Source organism: Pristis pectinata, chromosome 6, assembly GCF_009764475.1.
Source record: "Pristis pectinata isolate sPriPec2 chromosome 6, sPriPec2.1.pri, whole genome shotgun sequence".
Classification (NCBI taxonomy): Eukaryota; Metazoa; Chordata; class Chondrichthyes; order Rhinopristiformes; family Pristidae; genus Pristis; species Pristis pectinata.
The window spans coordinates 90020142-90047846 of NC_067410.1; the positions used below are offsets into that span (position 1 = coordinate 90020142).

Below are 27705 nucleotides of genomic sequence, written 5' to 3' on the forward strand. Positions count from 1 at the left end.
AGAATGCTGAGGAGATTTACCAGGATGCTGCCTGGATTGGAGAGCATGCCTTATGAGGATAGGCTGAGCGAGCTAGGGCTTTTCTCTTTGGAGCGAAGGAGGATAAGAGGTGACCTGACAGAGGTGTACAAGATGATAAGAGGCATAGATTGAGTGGACAGTCAGAGACTCTTTCCCAGGGTGAAAATGGCTAATGCGAGGGGGCATAATTTTAAGGTGATTGGAGGAAGGTACGGGGGATGTCAGAGGCAAGTTTTTTTGCACAGAGAGTGGTGGGTGCGTGGAACACACTGCTGGCAGAGGTGGTAGGGGCAGATACATTAGGGACATTTAAGACTCTCAGATAGCCACATGAATGATAGAAAAATGGAGGGCTATGTGGGAGGGAAGGGTTAGATAGATCTTAGAGCAGGATAAAATGTACTGTACTATAATGTTTTAGGTTCTAAAATAGGTCAAATTCATCACTTGCATTTACATTTTTAGCATTTATCATTGATGATCATGGAAGAATAAATTGAATTTTTAAACCACAGTACAACAATAAATTTAAAATGGTTTTACAGAAAAATTAGGAATTAGCATGCATTTCCTACAGTATCAATTCTACAATATTAACTCATTATAAAGATTTCTATCAAAGCCAAATGGAATTGCAGTAGAAAATCCGTACAGAACACAAGTTAATTTCAGTTAGTAATTACCAACTACTACCCCACCCCATTCCCCTGGGTCTGTCCACACAGAACATCTATTAAAAAGAAAAAAATGTTGAAATTATGCCAAGAATTATACATGTAATAGATTCATGGATCTGTCTCTTAAATGATTCTTATCTATCCAAGTCACAGCTTCTCAAACAACCCGATTGCCTCTACATAGCAAAGACTGCTCTATTTCAGGTTTTCTATATTTCACCTGCTATTGTACAATAGGCTCTAAACTAGACTACATGGATGTCCTATACACAGGTTGCTGTTCTTCAAACTTCAGCTCATCTGAAATTATATTATCTTAATTCTAGCCATTTGTCACTTCCATTTGCCAATCACCAAATTGTGTATGTGCAAGGGATTTGGAGCCATCGGGCTCAACTTGACTTTGCTGGTGATTACACCACATAACTCTCCTTCCTCTTCTGATCTTGCTCCAAGTTCTTTTTATTCTATTCTTTCTCAAGTGCTCAATTCCACTTGCTTCAACAAATTCCCAGTGATAGTGAGTTCCACATTATTAATACAAATTTCTCCTATATTCTTTATTAAATCAGTATTTTATTTTTCATGACTGTGTCCTGCAGTTTTACAATGCAGTTCACTCATCACAAATCTTAAAACCCTATTAGATCTTTCTTTTCCTGAAAAAGTCCTCACCCTGCTCATTCTTTCCTGATGGCTACATATTTTCAATTTTGTTAAGATTCCTTCTACACTTATTCCAGACCCATGATTTTGACTGAGCACTGATAAAGAAACACCAATAAATTTTTAAATCAGGGAATAATATGCAGGCAACAAATTATCACAAAGCTGCTAACTTTGATTTTGTAGGTAGTAAAACGTCGTGGGTTTCAGAATTGCTGTTAACTAACCCTTGGTTATGTTGCTGCAATGAGTGGTTCTGGCAGATCCCAAAAGAATTGGAATTGGTTTATTACTGTCACATATACCGAGATACAGTGAAAAACTTGTCTTGCATACCGTTCATACAGATTAATTCATTGAGGTAGTAAAAGGTAAAACAGTAACAGAATGCAGAATAAAGTATAACAGCTACAGAGAAACCGCAGTGCAGGTAGACAATAGATGCAAGGTCATAACAAGGTAGATTGTGAGGTCAAGAGTTCATCTTATCGTACTACAGAACCATTCAATTGTCTTATAACAGCAGGAAAGCAGCTTGAGCCTGGCAGTAGATGCTTTCAGGCTTTTGTATCTTCTGCCCAATGGGAGAGGGGAGAAGGGAGTATGTCTGGGGTGGGTGGGGGTCTTTGATTATGCTGGCTGCTTTAACAAGGCAGCGAGAAGTATAGACATAGAGTCCATGGAGGGGAGGCTGGTTTCTGTGATGTGCTGAGCTGTATCTACAACTCTCTGCAGCTTCTTTTAGTCATGCGCAGAGCAGTTTCCACACAAAGCTGTGATGCGTCCGGATATGATTTCTATGGTGTATTGATAAAAATTGGTGACGGTTGACAGGGACATGCCAAATTTCTTTAGCCTCTTGAATAAGTAGAGGCACTGGTGAGCTTTCTTGGCCGTGGCATCTCTGTGATTAGACCAGAACAGACTATTGGTGATGTTCACTCCTAGGAACTTGAAGCTATCAACCCTCTCAACCTCAGCACCATTGACGTAGACAGGAGCATGTGCACTGCCCGCCTTCCTGAAGTCAATGACCAGCTCTTTTGTACTGCTGACGTGGAGGGAAAGGTTGTTGTCATGACTCCATGTCACTAAGCTATCTATCTCCTTCCTGTACTCTGGCTCATCATTATTTGAGATACAGACCACTACAGTGGTATCATCTGCAAAGTTGTAGATGGAATTAGAGCAGAATCTGGCCATGCAGTCATGAGTGTATAGGGAGTAGAGTTAAGGATGAGCCTTGTGGGAGCACCAGTGTTGAGAATAATTGTGGCGGAGGTACTGCTGCCCATCCTTATTGATTGTGGTCTGTTGGTCAGGAAGTCGAGGATCCAGTTACAAAGGGAGATGTTGAATCCCGGGTCTTGGACTTTGGTGATGAAAGGAGCTTTGTGAACAGATTATTAGTCAGCAAGTGCTTTTTGATAGCACAGCGATGACAGTTTCCAATACTCTGCTAATGAGCAACAGTAGGATAATAAGGTGGCAATAGATCAAATTAATTTGCCATGCTTTTTGTAGACAGCAATACCTGGCCAATTTTATACATTAAGTAGATATGTATTATAGTGGCACAGAAAATGATCAGCTAGAGATATGCCCAGTTCAGTAATACACATCATCGTCTCTATATAGGGGTATTGTAAAGGGCCACTGCCTGTTTTTTTGCATCTGGTGCCCTTAGCTGTACTTGATATCATACGGAGTGAAGATAATTGTATGAAAACTGGCTTCAGGTGATAGTTTACGTGTTGTATAGTTGTTAGTGATTTATACAGCCATCTAGCCAGATCTTGGTTTCTGTACACTACTTAATACCCCACTTTCCAAGGACCAACTGGCCTCAAAATGAATCACTACCTCACATTCTTGAACTAAACATTCATCCTTGTACTCAGCAATATCCAGTTTGACTTCCTCTTTAGAGGTGTGGTCATCCATATAATTAACAGTTGGTGTCATTTGTAAATTTTGATACAATATCTACAATGTACATGTTTAACAGAACTGAGAACACCATTTCCCACTTTCTAATAGTCAAAGATGTTTTAATTAACTTCTAGGCTTCATTTTTCACTTTGTGGTCACCTTTCAATCTATTAACTGGCCCTTGACGTGGATTTACTTTAAGAAATCCACGCACGGTACTTTCAGTATGTTCTGTCTATAGACTCTCTGGACGTCCAGTTATCAGGATTTTTGGATCTTTCCAACTACCAATGTTCAAGCTTAACTAGTCTGTAATTGCTTGCAATTAATTCTATCTTACTTGAAGATGGGAATTATAACTACTGGTTGCCAATTCTTAAGCAGATTTCTGGTTTGCTATTGAATTTAATATATGAATGCAAATTGCTATAACACAGAGTATAATAAAAAGGCAGATAACAAAAACATATTTCAGGGCTAGACATAGCAAACTTCTTCAGTTTCATTCTTACAAATATGATATACCATCTGAAATCGAAGTGCGAATGCATTGTAAATGCACAAACCTATTCTAAAATAGTTGAAACAATATCATTTCTACTTTTAAATTAATGTTTAGAAACTTACGGTTATTTTCTAAATGTGTCTTGTAAATATCCTCTGGAACTTTAGGCTCCATAATGTCCAGCTAGGAAGAGAACATATTTGTCTTAAATTGCAAATTTTCATAGATTTCAGTTTCTCCAAGGATTGCTTATTTCTCTAAGACTTCACATTGTTCTTTGAACAATTGAACTTGACCTTCCCCGATCTCTGAGGCTAAGTTCAACACTCCTAGAGCTTGTTCCCCTGATCACAATATCATTCCTAAAATCTACCATTAATCTGGCTTTTAATCACTGGCAGTTCTTCCTGAAGCCTCAGTAGAACATCTTGCAATCTTCGCCTATGGCAAACCACTAGAAACGTGGGCTACCACTGATGAACACAAGTAAACAATAGGAAGAAAGTGCAGTTTGCACATTAATTGGGATATGCACCTATCCCAACACATCATGACTTGTCCAAAGAGCAACGTCTGATCGAAGATGTCCAAGATACTGAAGTCAGAGACAGTAAAAGACAGAAGTAGTGCAGAAATATTGATATGAATTGTGGATGTTTCACTTGTAGAAAAATAAACTCCCATGTCCAAATAATCTGAGAAGTAAAGGGATGTCCTAGTGGAGCTAGTGGAAAAAGTTACTGGGAATAATTTTCATGAAACTTGCAAAGAAGGGAATTCATTAGAGAACACTTGATAAATTGAATGCTGTATGGTTCCAGAAGGTAGAAATGACTAGTACGAATTCAAACCAATGTCTTATAGCAAAGTCAAAAATACTACGCATCAGAAGGGCTAACACTACAAATTTCTGCATTCTGTGTTATAAGCAATATCACTGGACACCCTGATTGGACTGTTAAAGGTACATACTCCTGGAGAACCTAACCCAAGAATCCACACCCTTCTGTAACCAGATTATGAGCAAAATTCCTGCCAGCTCTGAAGCAAAATCTTGCCTTTAGACAGTTGATGCTGCCTCTCAGTACCCCGTCTCTGCTCATTTCCCTTGTATGCTAGATGCACGAATTGTAGGACTTACCTGGAATAGTAACTAAAAAATTCTCTAAACAGACCTATCTTTACAGCATCAGGTGCAGCACACATCGAGATTTGCAGAGTCATTCTTGGACTGGGAAGCCCCGAAAATACTTGCACTTTGTTTTACATAATGCTCAGATTACCTAGCGTCAACTAACATTGGATTTACTTCAGTGATATTTGTGTGATACTGAGATACCCAAAAGGTTACCTCTTCAGAGGAATCCTGTCAATAGTCTGATAATTACTTCCTGGAGGAACCACAGCAACCTTCCTTGATGTACAGAGAATCAATAGTGCAATGAATATCAGTAGCTTTCTATCCTCAGAATGTTTCCCCACCTTATCCAGATAATCTCTAGGGCAATGCCTTCCACAAGTTTCTTCCAATTTGTTTGTGTGCATACAATATAAAAGTTGGTTTATGCTTTCCCATGAAACAGTGAACATAAAATATATATGGATATATAATATATATGTTAATCAAACACATCCTATAATCCAATGATAAAACATTTCATGTTTATTCAGGTTCAGCATTCTCTAGTCAAAAAGGCTACAGAACACACTTAGCTCAGTATACAACTCAAATTGAACAGTCTTCTTGTTAAATTCGAAAACTACTTACTTCTCGTGCAAGGGCCAAGAAATTACTGTTTAATTGGACATTCGACATTATTTCCGTCAGATCTTCATAGTCTTCCACATCCTCATTTAGTTCCAAGAATACACCATGACGACCCAACATAAACGCTACTTGCTTCTGAATTATACTATGGATCAAGTGAAAGGAACAATATTAAACAATGGTGTTTTGGCAGCTTAGCATCACTATTTACTTTGTACCAGAAAAAGAGTGAACTCTAATGAACGCCCACTATGTTTCCAGAAGATCCTGAACCCAAGTAGGCACACATTTGTGAGACTTTCATATTGTCTATTAGAAGAGCCATCAGTCAAGCCCAAAATGATTTACCTTTTCTATCTAAACATACAAATATTGATCAAGAGTGATTGGCCTTATCAAAACAGATTTTTCTCATTTTTAGTTCAAGAGCACTAAAGCAAATTTTAGTCGTCTGCTAAAGGAGTACTACAGATTTTCAATGCACCAACACATCTATATGTTCAAAATACCAGCAGGATTAGGAGCAATGTACTTCAAATTTATAGTAACCACATCCTCAATTAGTTGAAATATTCTTACAGAAACAGAATGAATCTCTAATATTTGCACTTTGTTTTGCATAGTTCTCAGAAAACCTAGTGTCAACTAATATTGTATTTATTTCAGTGCCACCTGTGTGATAACAAGATAAAGAGGTTAACTCTTCGGGGAATCCCTGTCAGTGGACTGATAATTACATCCTAGGAGGGACCATGGCAACCTGTCTGATGTACAATGAATAATACAATGACTGTCAGTAGTTATTTCATTTTGGCTATGGGCAATACTTTAGAAGATACTGCAGATCACTGGTGAACATCTTGGGAATAATTACTGGATAGACATTTTAAAGTCAGGTGATACTATGGAGGAGTATTTTAAATTCACATTAATCTGAACTTTTAAGTCAGTTAAACACTGATGCAACCTTAGTTAAGTCTTCTGTTCCTAAAACTAATCAGTGATTTTAAAATTCATATTGCCTTCATTTTCACTATGGGCATACCTACTTTAACTTAAAAAGATTTTTTAAAATAAAGGCAGAGACCTTTTTTTTCCTAAAATGAAACAGAATTAGCTAACTGAAAATCCTTTAGCGTGATCATCAGTATCCATTACACAAGTGAAATAACTCTGCTGGCTAAGCAACAATATCCAGGAAATTGGCAACTTATTAGTTCTAGCTTGAAACCCTGTTCTGGGTGCAGCGTTATTAGATCCATACCAGAGACATTGACAATCCTGGGATCCCAAGTTCTGAGTGAAAATTCAGCCACAATTCTCACTCTTGACCACTATCTGGCAGGCTCTCCTGAAAGTATCAGAATCACTGCTCACTAATTTTGGGCTCAGTAGTTCTGACCTCTAGTCAAGGTTGCTGGCACAAACAGTGACCATACAAGTGAATTATCGTTGGTTGCCCAGCAAATCGTATCTATCGCACAGGAAAAAAACAAATCAACACCATGAAAATGACATGGGAAGATGGCTGACTAGAGAGATGCTTTACAGACTATCAAGAAATAATCTGTAAACGTAGGTCATATAACAGGATCTGTCAATCCACTTCAACCTTGATCTTTCTTTTCCCAGAACTCTCGATTCCCTTGCTGTTCAAATGTCTATAAATTTCCACTTCAAATACATTCAATGGCCCCGCTTCCACTGTACTAATGTTGAATTTAACAATTTCAGGTAACCACCCTCTCTCTATATAGACACAACTGTCCCTTTGTTTCACTTTGGGTTTTTTTTGCCCCAAATCTTCTATCACTGCCAGTTTTTTAAAAATAATTGTTATAATGCCAACTTTGATTCATACCCTATTCCAGACATTCCCTGTTCTCTTCCTACAACTTAAAACCCTTTTTCTCACTTTTCTGGTTCTGATGAAGGGTCCTTGACCTGAAACACAGACTATTCCTCTCCTCATTGATGCTGCTTGACCTTTTGAGTGCTACCAGCATTTTCGGTTTTTGTTTTAGTAATGCAATTATTTTGTTCTTGTGACCAGGACATCAAAGATAGTTTCCCTCCTTTTCTAAATAGCAGCAAGTGATTTCGTGTTTACCTGTGGGGAACCAGAGGCCTCCACTTACTGTTTCATTTCACTGTAGTTCCCCCTTAGATCAGCACCATGAGGCCAATCCTGATTTTTGTCCTTAAGACTTTGGAATGGGAATGGAATCCAGAAATTTGAGAGGAGAGGTGCAAGTGCTTCCACTTAAACAACAGATGTTATTGGGTCAGGGAAGATTTGGAACTTTTCTCCATCAATAACCTTTCAATGAACTAAAAAGTTTTTATCTAGTTTTCTTGCATAATTTAAACTGAACAATGCAATATTGAGACAGAATTGAACAGCTTCTATTTTAATGCTAAGTTCCCACAGAAGAAACAAAATGAAAGCTTTTTGGTGTAACTTCCCTAAAGCCACAGTTGTGAGGAAAACTTTCATCGTACTTCTCAAATATAGCCGTGTTCTTGTTCAGTAATGAGGGACTGCTGCTCTGTTGGAGACGCCTAGTAAGACCAAGACGCATCTGCTTTCTCAGGTGGGTGTATATGATTCCACGGCAATATTTAAAATGTAGATGAAATACCACAGTGTCTTGGCCAGTATTTCCCTCCCTCCACCCATCAACCAACAAAAGTAAAACAGATTATTTGATCATTCTTGATTTAATTGGTTTTTGGGATGTGCCAGCACTTATTACCCATCTATAATTGTTCTCAAGATGATTACCTTATTCCAGCTGAGGGTTTACTAATTTATTTCAGAGGGCCATTCTGAGTAGACAATATTACTGTGGATCTAAAGTCACATGCAGACAGACCAGTAAAGTACAGAAGCGAACAAAAGTGAGATTTTCCAACATTCCAGTGACTGAATAGCTACCATTATCAAAGCTGGCCTTTCTTGTATTTTGATTTTTTGCATCAGCTGTTGTGAGATTTGAATTAACGTCCATTTTTCATTTGTTCTGGTTTCTTGCTTACTAGTCTGGTATCAAAACCACTATGCTACAGTACCTCTAAATTCACACTTGTAAACTTGCTATGATCAAGCTAGCTGCTGCAATTTCAACTATACAAATGCAAATCAATGCAAAGCTCAATAGCTGTAAACTGCTATAGGAGATCCCAAAGTTTTGAAAGGCCAATCTTTCTCTTAACATCCCAAAATATTTACCCAAAGTATTTTGTACAGTAGGAATCATTCTGTAGGCATTTGCCACACTTCCACACAAAATTCCACAAAAAAGCACAGTGATGGAGATTCTCCTGGTGAAGACTGCAGGAGAATCCCTCAGTGCTTAAATAGTGGTATTTTATATTCTAATGAAAGTTCACAAAGCCCTAAATTTAACATCTCAGTGTCGCATCTCTAATAATGCCACACCTTATTACCACTGTATTGAAATGTCAAAAATTATTTAGCTTGTGCCAAAGTTCAAAGAAAACCCAAAACCCAAATTAAATGTACATATCCAAAGCACTGCTAAGCTAATAGCAGTGTTAAATTTTGGAAACAAGGTTGAAGAGTAATAGGCTCACTTATTGGAATGCAACTATCCTTGTCCAATCAATTTTTCATTTGTAGTCCCAGTGCTAACCAGTGGTCAGTTCACAATTATATTGAATTCCACTGTATTAGTGCAAGTTAGATAATTTAGTTGAACAAAGGTAATAAATTAATGACTAATTATCTCAATAGCGAGCTTCGTTACTGTAATTAAAAGCTTTATGGGGAGATTATTGTGCTCAGTAAGTACCAAATCCAAAGAAACATCAAGAATTACTTTACATACCACTTAACAACTTGCACAATCATGTAATAATACTCAAGGTATAATTAGGATTTTACTTTTATAAAAGTAGTTCTAAACATGCCCATCTTAAATATTAACATGGGAGAAAAACATTTTCTCTGTGTCCTGTTTCCAAATACCCTACAGAGTAAAAGCTCTGCTCAGCATGACCCTAACCAATACAAAGATTCTACTTATCAGTTTCTGCCATTAGCTGATTTCAGCTGAAGCAGCAGTGTGGATATTACCATTGTTCTCAGTATTTAACTGTTGCTTGGATTACAAAATAGTTTCTAGGAGAAAGCAGTCAAAGACTGCTGGTACCCAGGGAGTCACAGCTCAGCTCCACCAATCAACTTTACAAGATACATTTTAACAACTGATATAAACGGATTACATACACATCTTTACAGGAAGCAAAAATACTTTCGACTAATTTCATGTTATTTAGCATCAGTGCAAGACGCAGAGCCTCAGGATAGCGATTGAATTTTCGGAAAATACTAAGAGCACATCGAAGCAGTTCAGAATTCTCAGGATCAGGAACATAACTGACACAGCTGGAAAAGAGCAAAAAAGAATCACAAGTTGCAAATTTGAAGACACAAACTTTGAGAGTGTCAATAATACTTAATAACTTAAAATGAATAACTTAATAAATGATGATTATTCTCAACACTGGTGCCCCACAAGGCTGTCTTCAGCCCCCTACTCTACTCCCTATACACTCATGACTGCATGGCCAGATTCTGCTCTAACTCCATCTACAAGTTTGCAGATGATACCACCTTGGTGGTATCAAATAATGATGAGCTGGAGTACAGGAAGGGGATAGACCTTAGTGACGTGGTGTCATGACAATGACCTTTCCCTCCATGTCAACAAAAGAGCTGGTCATCGACTTCAGGAAGGAGGGCAGTGCACATACTCCTGTCTACATCAATGGTGCTGAGGTCGAGAGAGTTGACAGCTTCAAGTTCCTAGGAGTGAACATCACCAATAGCCCGTTTTGGTCCAACCACATAAAGGCCTGGCTAAGAAAGCTCACCAGCGCCTCTACTTCCTCAGGAGGCTAAAGAAATCTGGCATGTCCCCTTTGACCCTCACTAATTTTTAATCGATGCACCACAGAAAGCATCCTATCCGGATGCATCACGGCTTGCTATGGCTGGGACTGCAAGAAACTGCAGAGTTGTGGACACAGCTCAGCACATCATGGAAACCAGCTGCCCCTCCATGGACTCCACACTTCTCACTGCCTCCGTAAAGCAGCCAGCACAATCAAAGACCCCACCCACCCAGACATTCTTTCTCCCCTCTCCCATTAGGCAGAAGATACAAAAGCCTGAGAACATGTACCACCAGACTCAAGGATAGCTTCTATCCTGCTGTTATAAGGCAATTAGAACCATAGAACCATACAGCACAAAACAGGCCCTTCGGCCCACCATGTCGTGCCATCCATCAGACCACACTCACACTACCTAACCCCTTCCTCCCGCATATCCCTCCATCTCACGTTCCTCCATATGCCTATCCAACAAGCTCTTGAACCTGTTCAATGTATCTGCCTCCACCACCACCCCAGGCAGTGCATTCCATGCACCAACCACTCTTTGGGTGAAAAACCTCTCTCTGACATCTCCCCTGAACCTCCCACCCATAACCTTAAAGCCATGACCTCTCGTCTTGAGCATTGGTGCCCTGGGAAGGAGGCGCTGACTGTCTACTCTATCTATTCCTCTCAATATTTTATATACCTCTATCATGTCTCCTCTCATCCTCCTCCTTTCCAGTGAATAAAGCCCTAGCACCTTAAGCCTCTCCTCATATTCAATACTCTCCAATCCAGGCAGCATCCTGGTAAATCTCCTCTGCACCCTCTCCAACGCCTCCACATCCTTCCTATAATGAGGCGACCAGAACTGAACACAGTACTCTAAGTGTGGCCTAACTAGAGTTTTGTAAAGCTGCATCATCACCTCGCGGCTCTTAAACTCAATCCCGCGACTTATGAAAGCCAACATCCCATTGACCTTCTTTACTGCTCTTTCCACCTGTGAGGCAACTTTCAACGAACTGTGAATATGAACCCCCAGATCCCTCTGCTCCTCCACACTGCCAAGTACCTTGCCGTTTACCCTGTACTCTGCCCTGGAGTTTGTCCTTCCAAAGTGTACCACCTCACACTTCTCCGGATTGAACTCCATCTGCCACTTGTCAGCCCAGCTCTGCATCCTATCAATATCCCTCTGTAAGCTCCGACAGCCCTCCACACTATCCACAACACCGCCTATCTTAGTGTCGTCCGCAAACTTACTAACCCAGCCCTCCACCCCTCATCTAAGTCATCTATAAATATCACAAAAAGTAGAGGTCCCAGAACCGATCCCTGCGGGACACCACTAGTCACTGCCTTCCAATCCGAGGGCACTCCTTCCACCACAACCCTCTGCTTTCTACATGCAAGCCAATTCCCAATCCACACAGCCAAGCTTCCTTGGATCCCTCGGCCTCTGACCTTCTGAAGAAGCCTACCATGAGGAACCTTATCAAATGCCTTACTAAAATCCATGTAAACCACATCCACCACACTGCCCTCATCAATCTTCCTGGTCACCTCCTCAAAGAACTCTATCAGGCTTGTGAGGCAAGATCTTCCCTTCACAAAGCCATGCTGGCTGTCCCTAATCAGTCCATGATTCTCAAGGTATTCATAAATCCTATCCCTTAGAATCCTTTCTAACAGCTTACCCACCACAGACATGAGACTCAACGGTCTATAATTCCCTGGCCTATCCCTATTACCTTTTTTGAACAAGGGGACCACATTCACAACCCTCCAATCCTCCGGCACCACCCCCGTAGACAACGAGGACTGAAAGATCCTTACCAGCGGTTCAGCAATCTCCTCCCTAGCAATTGAACGGTTCCCTGGTACAATAAGATGGACTCTTGATCTCAAAATCTACCTCGTAATGCAACTTATTGTCTACCTGTGCTGCAGTTTCTCTGTACCTGTTACACTTTATTCTGCATTCTGTTATTGTTTTACCTTGTACTACCTTGATGCACTTTGTAATGAATTGATCTGTATGAATGGTATGCAAGACAAGTTTTTCCACCGTATCTCAGTACATGTGACAATAATAAACCAATTCCAATCTTCATTTTGTGGCCAACTTTCCAGTAAATTCTAATGCAAACTAGATGATAGATAGAATTTAAAGGTATGAATGATAATTTTTCTAAAAACTTCAATAAGATTGTGATACAAAATTTACTGTAACTCATTTCTGAGAGCACCTTTTCTGACAGCAAGTTCCCACTCTACTCATAGTGAGGCAAAACTGGCATGCATGTGAAGCTGAATTTCTGAATCACAAAGGAAGAAGACAAGATTGGTTCTTACACGAGCTCAAACGAATTAAGACCAAGTGGCCTCTTGAAGTCAATTGGAGCTAGAGGGCAAGGTATAATGAGACCAGAGGATACTGGCAAATAACACTCACTTTCAAGTAGCATTTGACCTGAATATTCAAATTTGATATTTTGAGTAAGAAAACTTGAGTAATTTTTGGAAAGTGGGGAAATTAATAGAGTTAACATATTAGAATTTCTTAAGTTTAGGTTAGGAGTTGGAGTGTGCAACACTGCTATAGTGCAGTAGCTCCATTAGTTAGATAGAGTATGACTAATGGTCTTACCATTATAAATACAAATATTATAATGGTAAAGATCAACTGAAAGTAATATTAAAATTTTAAAAATACACAACATAAAATACAATATTTTTACATGGATTTTTGCATTTCTAGCCAGCAAAAGGTTAAAAAGCTTTGCCTTCTAATAAAGGATAAAAAAGCAGTCAAAAGCTGAAATTGTTCTAGACACATCCAACAAGTTCAGGATGTAACTAAAGATGCAAAAGCAGCTTAATTTTCAACTGTTATCTCATGTTACAATGGTGGCAGAACGAGGAAGCAACATACCTTGTTAAATACAAGCAGACTTTAGAATATGCATTTTCGTCAATATATTCTTCCAGCATATCAAGACGTTCAATTTCCATGAGAAGGTCACATGCTTCATGTTCAGCATTGTGAGCCATATTATAGGGAACTACTGCTTTTACCAGAGTGAGCAATACTTCATGTTGAGCTTTATCATTCTCGTCTATCTCCTGCCATTCTTTTGCAACTTCACCAGCCAGATGCCTAGAAGAGGATAGTAATTTTAATATCAAAAATACATCCTTATTAACAAGCAAATTGCATTGGTTTTAAATAGTATTGCATCAATTGCCAATCCTTAAGAAAATATCCTTCTCAATATTTCAATTCTGATACACAATCCTAAATACAGATAAGTGATGAAGGGGGGGAAAATGTTAACAGGGAAAGTTAATTGACATTAAAAGGTCATCAAGATATGAACACTAGCTACAGTGCAAATAGGAATTTTGAATGTGTCACTTACTTCTCCATCCACGCATGGCCTCAGAAGGCAATCTTACTCTGGGCTAGACAATCTGAGATTCCCCATTAATATCATGGATGCAAAGTGAATGCTAACTATCATAATGAGTTAAACTAACAAAATAGCAAATAAAAATAAAACCATACAAGATTTGAAAGTAAAAAAAAATCAGGCACAGTGTTGAAGCTTAAAAGAAAAGGCAGTAATAAATGGACTAAACTCTTGAGCATATAATGATGCTTAATTGAAATGGAATATCTTTCCCTCAATAAACAAGTTAGTTCAGATCCATTATATCATTTTAAAACTTATTGCCAAAGCAAAACTTCCAATGATCATAGTTCTACTTTGGATGTATAATGACTGTTCAGGCAAGAGGTACTCTTCATTGTTTTACATTTCAGTGTGCAAAATAAATTATTGAACACTTTTAGTATTTAGTTCCTCTTCCTACCCTTAGTCATTTTACTTATTTATAGTTAAGTCACAAATTAGTGTAATTGTACAGATTCAGAGTAAAGATATGAATAAATCAAATTATCAAAGCATAACAAAACACTGGAGGAACTCAGTGGGTCAGGCAGCATCTACGGAGGGAAATAAATAGTCGACGTTCCGGGTGGAGAGAAATGTTGACTGCCCATTTCCCTCCACAAATGCTGCCTGACCTGCTGATTTCCTCCAGTGTTTTGCTCCAGATTCCAGCATCTGCAGTCTCTTGTCTCCAAATATGAAAGCATGCCTGGATTTGTACAAGACTTAGAATGCTAGCATATACAGAGCAGTCAACTGGCCTGCCAAGTCTGAGCCAATAATTTTCTCATAACCCACTCAATTTATTCGCTTTTTCTGGCTAATTCTCTATACTACTTAATAATCGTCTTGTTCAAGTACCTAAGTTGCTTGGTAAAATATTCATGGGCTTTAGCAAACAAAATCACAATGTCTAAACAAGAAAACAATCACAAAGATCAATATTTTGTTAAACACACCTGACATATTCATGCCCCCAAGAAGCCAGTTCTTCCTGAGATCCTAGAAGCCTATATTTCAGACATTCCCGTTCTCCACTCATCGTCATGGCTAATACTGACACAATGTCAGCACAGAATCGCTGCAAGAGACAAAATACTTTTACTATAGCGAACACACAACAGTCCTCATTGAGGGGTCAGTGGTGGAAAGGGTGAGCAGCTTCGAGTTCCTGGGCATCAACATCTCATAGGATCTATCCTGGACCCAACACATTGATGCAATCACGAAGGCTGCATGCCAATGACTCTACTTTGTTAGAAGTTTGAGAAGGTTTGGTATGTCACCAAAGACTCTTGCAAATTTCTACAGATATACGGTGGAGAGCATTCTGACTAGTTGCATCACCACCTGGTATGAAGGCTCCAACGCACAGGATCGCAAGAGGCTGCAGAGGGCTGTAGACTCAGCCAGCTCCATATCGGGCATGACCCTCCCCACATCAACAACATCTTCAAGAGGTGATGCCACAAGAAGGCGGCATCCATCTCTAAGAACCCTCACCACCCAGGGTATACTCTCTTCTCATAATTACAATTGGGGAGGAGGTACAGGAGCCTGAAAACCCACACTTAACATTTTAGGAACAGCTTTTTCCTCTCCGCCATCAGATTTTTGAATGGTCAATGAACACTACTTCATTATTCCTTTTTCTCCTGCATTATTTATTTATTTAATAATTTATAGCAATTTTATGTCTTTGCACTGCACTGCTGTCGCAAAACAACAAATTTCACGACATACAAGTCAGTGACAATAAACCCGATTCTGATTTTCACTTTTCAATTTACAGTTAAAAAGCCCCCCTTAAATGAGATACATGTGTTAATATCTAAGTTTGCATCAATTCCAGAAAACAGGTACAACTCCACAGCATTAAATTGCCACCATTTGAGACATTGCCCTTTAAATCCATCTGGTGAAGCAGATGAAAATAAATAAACTACTGATGCGGGAAATCAGAAATAAAAATACAAAATGCGGGAAACACCCAACAGATCAACCTGTGTCTGTGGAGAGAGAAAATGGGTTAATATTACAGATGGATAATCTTACAGCAGATTTGTACAGGTCTGCTACAAACAGAAAAAGTTGTCTGAAATTGTTGCATTCAATAGAATCCCCAAGGCTGCAACACACCCAGACAAAATAAAGGGTGGTTCCTCAAGCTTGCACTGGACCCCATAAATAAGTCAATGGAAGTGGGATGGAGAATTCAAGTAGCAGGCAATTGGTCAGGGTTGTCCCCTTGGAATGAATGGAAATGCTCTGTAACGTGGACAGTAGTAAGGGAGAAGACAAATTACAGTAACATTACACTATTACAACACGGCCCAATGTAAGCTTGAGAAAAACACATCTTCTGCCTGGATACATTGCAGCTTTCTGGACTCAACAGTGAACTCTCCAACTTTAGGTAACTTATTCTTTGTCTGTTTCAGAATTGGTCATTTCTGCTCATCATAACTTTCGCTCAGTTTTTTTTCTTTTATTGGTTTGGTCTGGCCTGCTGCGCATCAGCAACACATTACTCAGACAGAGAAGCATAACCTGATCCCAAGTACTATAAATGCTACATTAACTCATTTGTCTCAGTCTTGATATCCATCCCCCCACCACCTTCTCTAACAGTGAAAACTAAATTAGGGAAGAAATTACAAGGGCCATAGCCAAGATATTTGTATCTTCCTTAGCCACAGGTGAGGTACCAGAAGACTGGAGGGTGGCTAATGTTGTGCCTTTATTTAAGAAAGACTGCAAGGAAAAGCCAGGGAACTACAGGCCGGTGAGCCTCACATCAGTGGTGGTAGAGTTACTGGTGGGGATTCTGAGGGACAGGACCAACCAGCATTTGGAAAGGCAAGGACTGGTTAGGGATAGTCAGTATGGCTTTGTGCATGGGAAACAGTGTCTCATGAATTTGATTCAGTTATTTTTTTTGAAGAGGTGACCAAGAGGAGTGACAAGGGCAGGGTGGTAGACGTGGTCTACGTGAACTTTAGCAATGTTTATGACAAATTCCAGCATGATATGCTGGCTTGGAAGGTTACAACGCATGGAATCCATGTTGAGCTAGCCAACTGGATACAAAATTGGCTTGTTGGAAGGAGGCAAAGGGTGGTAGTGAAGGGTTGTTTTTCAGTTTGGAGGTCTGTGACCAGTGGTGTGCTGCAGGGATCAGTGCTGGGTCCACTGTTGTTTGTCATCTATATTAGCAATTTGCATGATGTTGTTAACATGGTTGGTAAGTTTGCAGGAAGTTGGTAAAAGTGGTGGTGGAGTGAACAGTGAAGAGGGTTATCCAAGTTTACAAGGGGAGCTAGACCAACTTGGGAAGTGACCGAGAGAATGGCAAATGGAATTTAGCTTCAAACAAGTGTGAGATGTTACACTTTGGTAAAATAAACAAGGGCAGGACTTACACAGTAAATGGTAGGGTCACGGAAAGCGTTGTAGAACAGAGAGACCTAGGGGTGCACAGTGGAGACACAGATAGACAGGGTGACGAAGGCATTGAAGGCAAGCATGCCAAACATCAGTCAGGACAGTGAGTACAAGAGTTGGGACGTCATGTTACAGCCGTACAAGACGTTGGTGAGACTGCACTTGGATTACTGTGTGCTATTCTGGTTGCCCAGCTATAGAAAGGATATTAAACTGGAAAGTATGCAGAAAAGACTCATGAGGATTTTACTGGGATTGGAGGGCTAAAGCTACAAGGCAAGACTGGGTAGGCTGGGACTTTTTTTTTCCCCTGAGCATGGAAGGCTAAAGGGTGAACTTATAAAAGGATTATAAAATCATGAGGGGCGTGGATAAGGTGAATGGCCACTATCTTTTTCCCTAGGGTAGGGAAGTCTAAAACTAGAGGGCATAGGTTTAAAGGTGAGAGGGGAAAGATTTTTTTTTAAAGGAATCCGTAGGGGCAACTTTTTCATCTCTTGTCCACAAGCTTTCTGTGTGGTACCTCATCAAATGATCACATTCATCCATCTCAATACAACCTGGAGATATCAGACTTTCCTGATCAGTGCTATAGTATTTAACAAAACTTGCTAATTTTCTCTTCTGGTGGAACTAATCCCTGTATCTTGAGGATTACCTCAGTTTCCCAATATTAGTATCATCTGGTTGACTCTTTATTGTAAATGGAACTCAGAATGGCACAATTTGCTTTAGTTTCTGAATACTTTACTTTTATACACTGTGTTTAAAACCCAAATTCCTACTGGTCCTTTTATTGCTTTTGTTTTTACAAGCACTTGCTTTTTCACAATTTCACTTTCACTGCTGGTAGTCTGTGTGCTTAAATCTGCTCACACCCTTGAAATCTTGAGTTTTCAATCACTGTTTACAAATCATTTTCTTTCCCACTATGTGTCTAAATGTAAACATTACTGAGGTGGACCTGTATTGACTCCTGGAGTTCCTTCTCTTGTCTAACTAATGCATTGCATTTTGTTCACCAACCAGCTTACCTATCTGTGCACTACATTTCCTCTTATGCCACATATTTGAATAGCAAGTATATTGTGAAAAGAAATATCAACTGTCCTTGGAAAATCCACATGGACACCAACTGCATACCCTTTAGCCATGTAATCAGTCACTTCTAGTCAACATGTTAAGAGCTGCACATAGATCGAGAAGTGACAGATTACCTTTACTGCAATGATTTTAGGATGGTATTTATGATTCTGGGAGTAGTTTGGAACTGTATAAAAAGAGCGAAACATGGCTGAAAGGATTCAAACATGATATAGGTAGGGCACGTACAGTAGGTTACAGGTTAGGAGTTATGAAAGAGTGGCGACACTTTTGGGCTGCCCCCAGAACACACTACTCAAAAAGATGCATTTCACTGCATGTTTTGATGTACACGTGACTACAAGATACAAGCATCTTTGCATAGAATGTTCTGGGGGAGCCTGCAAGTGTTGCCACGCTTCCGTTACCAACATAGCATGCCCACAACTTCCTAACCTGTACATCTTTGGAACGTGGGAGGAAACCGAAGCACCCAGAGGAAACCCACGCAGTCAGGGGGAGAACGTACAAACTCCTTACAGACAGTGGCCGGAATTGAACCTGGGTCGCTGGCGCTGTAATAGCGTTATGTTAACTGCTACACTACTGTGCCTGCCCCCGGATCTAATAAAGATATCTTATCTTAATTTGGGAGTATAATACTTTCAATGACTGAAGAGGAATATGTGTGTTTAGTCAGAAATAAATCTTGGAATAAACACATCTAACTAAAAGACATCTATCAATGTTACCTTTTCCCTCAAGAAACTAATGAAAACTGTCTGAAGCATACCAAATGCTTCAAATTTGAAAATAATTACTTCACAACAGTTCCATTGAAGGGTCCCAGATCTGCAAGGTAAACTGTTTCTCTTTTCATAGATTCTGCCCGACCTGCTGAGTTTTTCCAGCATTTTCTGTTTTTAATCGCAGATTTTCACCATCTGCAGTTTTATTTGGATTTTCAAACGTAACACTCAATTTATAATTTGCAATATTACAGAATCAAAAGATGAGATACAATTCCTACCATCTAACAAAAAAGTTACCTTATTTTCTCCCGGTGGCATTTTTTCATAAATTTCTTTCAGTTTTTCATAATGTGGTCGAAGGAACTTAAGTGGCTTAGGAACAGATGTCATTGAAGTGGTAGAAGAACGAATCTGCCTTCGGAGTTCCTCCAGCGCAGCTCGATAAAGTTGAGTGTTTGGTTCCTAGGAGTTAAAATACCCAAGAATATAACATTCTTCTAAATTATATACAGTTTTATTCAAGCCAACTTTAAACACATCTTATAAAAAAGATATTTTCAAAGCATCAGAGAAAATAAATGTTTACATAGCCACAAAATATTCTTTAAAGTATTTAAGATGAAGACTGAATTTGCAAGGTTTACTTGGTCATCAAAGGAACTTTGCAAATTGAATATAAAACACAAGACTAGCACGAGTCTTTTGCATGCTGACAAAATATTTACTACCTTATTATTTGGGGTACTGTTTACATTTCGCACAAGAGAAAATGAACACCATTGGCTTTTAGAGCACCGAGTTAACACAAAAAGAGAAGGGAAAAAGAGGACTTACACTCAGTCTTTCCACAAGCATCTCCAGCTCTTCTTGCAGCTGCTTATCCTCATCAGACTGAAAAAAAAGTTTAAAAAAAAGGAAAGTTGAAATAGCTACACAGCACTCCATGAAAACTGAAATTTGAAAGCTGCACACTATGAACATAGTAGAAACTTGGAAAAGCATCTTGAAAATAATTTTTGAATGTTGATTCAGATTTAACTTGGTTTCCAAACACTGGATTTGTAGCAGTTCATCTGCTGGAACACAAAAATAATTTGTTTTGTTCTTCTCTAAATGTGTAAGCAGTTATTGAAATATGCATCTTTCAGGAATGATCCAGGTTGTTAATTAAGAACCATGCTCAGCAAGTCACTATACGCGAGCCAGGCAAGTTTAATTGCAACCCAGCTTTCAGCAGCACAAGCATAGCTTTTCCTCCTCTGAAGCATTTACAATCCAAAAAGTTAATTAACTCCCTATTAACTATGGTCTGGAAAGGGAGCAGCATAAGGAGCAACTATAAAATATAGAAAATAAACAAGCCCTTCCTTTCTCAACATCAATTTCCTTCTTCCTCCCAGTTAAATTACACTGCAGTCCCTAATCTTGCATGACTACATGGCTTTGACTCTTCTCATGCAATGCCACAGGAGACCAACAACAGTTCTATTTAAATTACTTTTGATCTGTATTTTAAATCTATTGTGGAAATTGGACAGCAGAGTCTTGCATCACAACCAAGACTCAGACATAAATCTACCTGAGACAATAGGTTGAAAAGCTCCATTCACTCTTATTTTAAAGTATTTTTACATTAAGTGATTTTGTATATTTTCAGTTTGGTTCTTAATTGGGAAAGCTCTGTCATTAAGTTGTTGTTTGCACTGAACACCATTCACATCCAAAGGTACTGATAACTAGTATGTCCTCAGAAAAACAAACACACTGCGAGATTGGGTTCAAATATGCTTGCCAATATTGACTTCTTTTTCACTTGCCATCTGATATCAATGTTTCATTTCCCTGGACAGACATTTTTGCTCTTAAGGTCAGTAACTACCAAGTAGTGTCAAACATAATAGGCTATGTAGCTCCAAACAAACAACTATATCAGATATTCCATTAGATTGCATCCTGAATGCAATGCAACTGTTTTGTCACTCAGCAATGTTAAAAATGGCAAATGACATCCAAATCTGCCAAATTACCTTCCAGCAGCAATTAGAAAATTTGAAAATCTATCGCCGCTGGAAGGTACACAAGTCAATTTTGCTTCCAAATATGATGAAAACTACATAGCGATCCATCCTGGTTTTGCAGATCTTCAAAAGTAAAGACAACATACCCTTGTTCAATTGTGGATGTTTCAAGATAATTAGATTGAGGGATAGTAAAGTTAACAGTGATACTAAATGGATACCCTCTGTTGTAGGACTAAGACCACTTTCCTCCACCTCTTTTCCAAGGTAATTTGCTGCTGAAAGACTCATTAACTATTGTTACCTCTAGACTTAACTAGTGCAACATTCCCCTGGCTGGTCTCCTTCTTTATACCCATTAACTTGGTCATCCAAACTTGTTTTCATTGCCTCAATTTTCAGCCACTGCTCTTGGGTCTGTTGAGTTTCTGACTTAATGTCTAATCTCAGACTTTTTTTTAAAAAAAACATTTTTCATTAACATAGTATCAATTGCAAAAAAAAGTCCACATTTTTGCCATCATGCAGATTCTTGATACATCCATTTTCCCTATCACTGTCATCACCCTGGTTCTGAAAAACACCCTTCACCCACTTTTGCCAACTACTGATCCATTGTCAAACTTCCTTTCCAACCTTTAAATATGTAGTTTCTTCTCAAGAGGATTGGCAATTTTCCCACAACACATTGTTTGAACCACTCCACTCAGGTATTTTCCCATGGCCTCCAAATCAAATCCACAAATGGCACCTTACTTGTCTGTGATGAACTCTCACTTCACTCTTCCGAAATTGTCTGCCCCCTTTGAGGCAGGTGACCACCATCTGTCTACTGTCCTATTCCCACTGACCAGTCTCTCTGTCCACATACCAGAAATTCAAATGCATTCATAAGTTCCAATATACACCAAACTTACTGCTTGTGGCTGCTATTGCCCATTTGTTCTTTTATCCCATTACTTGTCTCAATCAATTTTTCAAACACAGATCACAAAACATTTTTCTTGCAAAGTTAGAACGAAAAAATTATACTGACTAAAAAATGAAAAAAATCTGGAAATAGGGTTAAATATTTGCTGGGAGAAAGGATGAGTTACTGAAAGACAGACATCTTTTTTGCAAATAATGGCTAACCTTTAGCTACAACATTTTGTTTTTAAGTCCTTCTTTTCTGGTAGGATTAAAAGCATAGTTATCTCGGATTCAGAAGTTTCTGAAAGTGTGCAGATTAGCCAATGTTGCGAGAGGCCACACGAGCCAAATGTTGCAAAACGTGCTTTCAGCTTTAACCAGACGCATTACCTTCAGGTCACCGTAAAACAATATTTTTAAGAAATCACCTAATAATACTTTGCTCTTCCTTGGAATGGGGATATGCCCAAAATATTCAAATTAATAAGATGCAAGAATGACGCTTGAAGTCTTGCACTGTCATGACACGACAGAATTAAGGGCTGAGAGTATGAGCAGAGAAACAAAAATAACACTTAGACATGAATAGCATGATTGTTTTTTTTGGAACACCTCAATTTCAGGGACAAAGCATGGTGAAATAGGCAAGTATCTTGAACACATTATTAGGACGGTTGGAATGTGGAGCAAATGGACCCATGGACTCCCTCCCTTGAGAGTGCACTTTTAATTTATTGCTTACTTATCTTTGTCAGAGGTTAAGGATGCTAGTTCCATTCAAGGACCTGAAAATTTGACTGAATGTAAAAATATTTAAAAAATGTTGAACTTGTCACTTCAACAGCATTTACACATCATCCTTCAGTTCTTCTGGTGTTTTCCAAAAGTAAAACATGATGAAAGGAATGTGAATTACATTCAAATTTGCATAGAATTTTAGATTACCCAATACTATGCAATTCGCATACAAGTTTTATCAAGATGGTCAATATGTTTTACAACATAACCAACAGAAATTTTTGAGTTTTCCAATTAATAATAAAAAACAGTTGTATTACTCTAGGATAACTATCACCTAGAGTTACAAGTGTTGTAAATTTTATGTGATGAGTCATACAGCATGGAAACTGGTCCTTTGGCCCAACTTGTCCATGCTGTGTTGTTGAGTGAGCTAGTCCCATCTGCCCATGTTTGACCCATAGCCCTCTAAACCTCTCCTATACATGTATTTATCTAGATGGCTTTTAAATGTTGATAATGTACCCGCCTCAACCACCATTTCAGACAGCTCATTCCAATACGCACATTCATGTGTGTGAAGCTGCTGCCCCGATGTCCCTTTCAAATCCTTCACCTCTAATCTTAAACCAGTGCCCTACTATGTGCCTTCACCCTGTCTATGCCCTTGATGATATTATGTACCTAAATCAGGTCACTCCTCAATCTCCTACGTTCCAGGGAATAAAGTCCTAGTCTATGCAACTTCTCCTTGTAACTCAGGCCTCCAAGTACAGGCAATATCCTGGTAAATCTTTTCTGCACTCTTTCTAGTTTAACAACATCTTTCCTATAACAGGGTGACCAAAACTGTACACAATACTCCAAGTGCGGCCTCATCAACGTCTTGCATAACTGCAACATGACTTCCCAATTCCTATACTCAATGCCCCAGCTGATGAAGGCCAGCGCGCCAAATGCCTTCTTCACCACCCTATCTACTGGTGACACTTTCAGCGAACTATGCACTTGCACTCCTAGGTCCCTCTGTTCCATAACACTCCCTGCTAACTGAAGATGGCACATGGAATTGACTTCCTCTAAACCTGTCCTATCTGCTTACCTGGATAGGAGAGATTTAGAGGGTATGAGCCAAAGCTTCAGAAGTACTTAGTTGTAGCCAGGTGAAACTTCCTTGGTCTTGACTCAAGATCACCACAAATTCGAAACATTTACAAAACATATATTGGAGTCTCAGAACGCACTGGCATACAATGGAGTTTAAGATAATAACAGCATGGAGCTTACAAAATAAATCAAAGCAACACCTATGTCTGACATTTGCCGTCCATGAAACAACATGGTACTGGTCAGGTAGCCAGTGTTCTATTATTCAATTCATAGCCAAAGTTAGCGCAATAAATCCACTCAGATTGCTAGAAAGTCTTTTCCAGTACATTCTCATTATCCTTACTTACTTTGACATACAAGTACCACTGTATCTAACCAACTGAAAAACCATCAGAAAAACTAAGATAAGGCCTTTAATAGTCCTTATCATATAAGTAATATTAAGTACTGTAGCAGAAGTCTACTAAACTTTTTATCTGACAGCATCCTATAGTTTATTTTTTGGGGGAGAAATTGTACTTTACTGCTCCATGGTGAAATATTTGGATTACAGAAAGGCATGTTAAGTCATTTTTGTTTAATTTACACTATTGCTAAAAACAGTAACTGGTCTTCAGAATGTGCCAAGCATTTTATAGTTAAAGATGTGATCAGAAAAAAATGTCTGCATATTAAATCTTTTGAAATAAGGTCTTATGCCAGATGTGAATAGTGGGATAAAACCAAGTACAGTAAATGCAACAATAAAGCTTCTGCTCCAAACTGCTTTTACTTGTGTCAAAATTTCAAGACCATTGACACAAAATTAAATTTACTCAATTTATATATTTAAATCCTATTGCCCATATTTCAAGAACACTAAATTTGCTATAAAGCACCAGGATATTGTGAGATTGCAGAAGGCACTACAGTAAAATTTTAATACTCTGGCATGAGTGTTCAGAAATCTTGATAGTTCAGCTTCTGGCTCATGCACTAGTCCAATCTGTGAGCCATGGGTCCAGTGTACAAATGGCATCTGGAGCTTGGCCAGGGCTTGGGAATGGACTGTGTTGGCCAGAGCCAGGGTGTGGAATGTTTATTTCAAGCTCCTTTTAAGCTCACATTGTTCACTGGAAAATGTATTATATTGCTGCGCAACACGTGTAAAAAAAAGCAAATTAAAATTGTGTTTGGATATTAATTAGTAATATCCATATGACTCTAACAACCAAACAGACCGGAAAATCTGAGTTTGTCACCAGCCAGATCACAAGGGTGCCAGATCATTGGAGTTTTACTGTATACAAGTGCTAACCTTTAAAATGTTTTAATTCCAAAATTATTTATTCACGTAATTAAACTTGTAATGGACATGTCCACAAACACAAATTGTACTCAGCAGCACAAGAGGCCGTGTTCACTCAAGATCGCTTATGTTTACTCCACAAAAAGGCACATCAACACAGCATTCTATATTATCTTTGCCAGTCTGCTGATTTTATACAGTCAATGAAGGATACTCACTGTTATCAGGCAGGTTATGGAGCAGCCAATTGAGCTCTGTAAGGTCCCCAATAACAATGATTGCGGAACAGCCAGTGCCAAATAACCTCAAGAGCTTTGATTTTAAGACGCTTTCCACTGAAGCCCTCCTTCAGCGTTGCCTTAGACTTGTCAGTCTCGGTGTTTTATGCTCGTTTTTAGAGCGAAACATGAGCCCAGAACTTTCTGAATGAGAATTTAATTGCCAAATTAAACTACCGAAAGGTGGGGTTTAGTCCTCCTGGAAACGTCAGAGGCAGAGAGTAAAATTGATGAAATCTCATACAATCTTCTCCGCTTAAACTCTTTAAATTTTTAAGAAAATGTAACGAGATGCTGCGAACGTCCAGGAACCATTATGAATATGAACTACATTCTTGATCTTAGGTAAATTTGCAGCCAAAAATAAACGATACGCTTTGCCGGTAATAAACAGTTATCACGACAGCAGTTAAGAGGCACTGATTCCGGCCTACCTTTTGCGAGAAGCCCAGGGCCAGCTCACCCGCACGTAAGGAGATGTAGCCGAAACAAGAGACTGCTTGGGGAGCCGGCGGGAGAGCACTGAAGGAGAGGGAGCGGTGGAGAAGGTCCGGGGCTGAGCAGGCCTCACCCTCGGGCCTCAGTGACTCTGCACCCACCAGCATTGTGTGTCCGCAGTGACACAGCAAACTCGCGGGCGCCGAAGGCGGCCGCCGCTCGCTCGGTAAGATACGTTACCAGCTCTTGCTCCTGCTCCTTGTCGCCATTGGCCTTCTTGTCCTTCTCCTTGGCCGCGGCTGGCTTCTCGTCGCCCCTGCGCGCCGCCGGCTGCTGCCCTTTCCTCGCGTCCTCCATCACGGCGCGCAGCACCTTCCACAGCCCTCCCGAAGGATGCCGGGAAAGAAGCAGCGGGGGCCGCGCTACGGCGGCTCGCGCTCGTACGCCGTCCGCCCCCGACCGTCCGCTGTCCACCGTCCAACTCCCGCCGTTCGCCCCCGACCGTCCGCTGTCCACCGACCAACTCCCGCCGTTCGCCCCCGACCGCCGTTCAACGTCCAACTCCGACCGTCCGCCGTTCAACTCCAACCGTCAGCTGCCCACTGTCCACCTCCAATCGTCCGCTGTCCACCGTCCACTTCCGACCGTCCAACTCCAACCGTTCACCATCCAACTCCAACGCCGACTCAACCGTCGAGGAGAACCGGCGAAGATAGTGCGATGAAGAAGAGCAGAATAACGAGAAAATCAGGGGGAAATAAAGGCGGCAAAAATGAGAGAAGATCTAGAAATTTGCCGAAGGATAATGGGAAATCCGTTATAAGGATGATCTGTTCGGGGAAAAAAAGTTTGACCTTAATAGCCCCCAAAGTATGAGCGCATTAGGGACGGTTCTTCTTTAGGTTAGTTCATGTTTAACGAATTTTCTGATAAGGTGCGATTCTCTTGCCGAGCTTTTAGCTAAAAAGTTTTCGAAATGTTTTATGAGGCGGATAATTTGGAATGATAGAGGGAAGAAGAGGTGTAAGAAGGTGGTGCAGCCAACAAGGATTGAGATTCTTGTCAGTCAATAGGTAAGGAGTACCTCTCGCTTAATTTTCACCACCTTCTTACTCTTCTACCCCTACTTCTGCTTGTCAGGATAGAAAGCATATGAGTTAAATACTGAGGCCCAGTAGCCTGAGAGGGTTCTTCAAAGTGTATAGCAGGGACAAGTATTGAACTGCATCCATTCATTTACAATTGGCCACAATTCCTCCTTCAGACTCGCAGAGCTACATGCTATCTATGGAGTGCAAAAACCCCTTTCCCTTTTTTTTAAAAAAAAGGTTTACTTACATCAGTTTCATCAGGACATTCATACAATTTTAAAAAGAAAACATTGTCATCCTTCACCAGGATGCTGTACAGCCTCTGTGGCACCCACCTGTAGCAGAAGACCTCCAGAGAGCTAGTGGGCACCATGCACTCCCTCTCCATGGATATTCAGGTACAGACATATCCTCGAAAGAGCGGCAATTTATCAACTTGGACAGAACCCTTAACAGCCCACTGCCTGCACTTGTGAATGGCCACCACGCCCAGGTCCAGGAACAGACCACGAGGAGGACCTGACTGACTTGTTCCCCTCCTGCCCCCCCCCCCCCCCGATACCCAAAGGTCAGGAGAGTGGGGCTGAAATGCAAATAGAACTTGATGAACAACCTCTTCAA

At 39.9% G+C, this 27705-nt stretch overlaps 1 protein-coding gene across 1 annotated transcript in view; it reads right to left on the reverse strand.

Moving 5' to 3' along the window:
* Positions 1-26720, reverse strand: part of psmd2 (proteasome 26S subunit ubiquitin receptor, non-ATPase 2) — a 55259-nt gene extending 28539 nt beyond the window's left edge. Inside the window, exons 1-8 of the mRNA XM_052017868.1 lie at positions 26234-26720; positions 20046-20102; positions 19509-19673; positions 14892-15013; positions 13413-13637; positions 9822-9980; positions 5570-5714; positions 3924-3984 (exon numbers count right to left, since the gene is read on the reverse strand). Coding sequence (XP_051873828.1) covers positions 3924-3984; positions 5570-5714; positions 9822-9980; positions 13413-13637; positions 14892-15013; positions 19509-19673; positions 20046-20102; positions 26234-26350 — 1051 coding nt within the window. The 5' untranslated portion in view covers positions 26351-26720. The remainder of the gene's footprint in view (positions 1-3923; positions 3985-5569; positions 5715-9821; positions 9981-13412; positions 13638-14891; positions 15014-19508; positions 19674-20045; positions 20103-26233) is intronic.
* Positions 26721-27705: the final 985 nt, after the last annotated feature.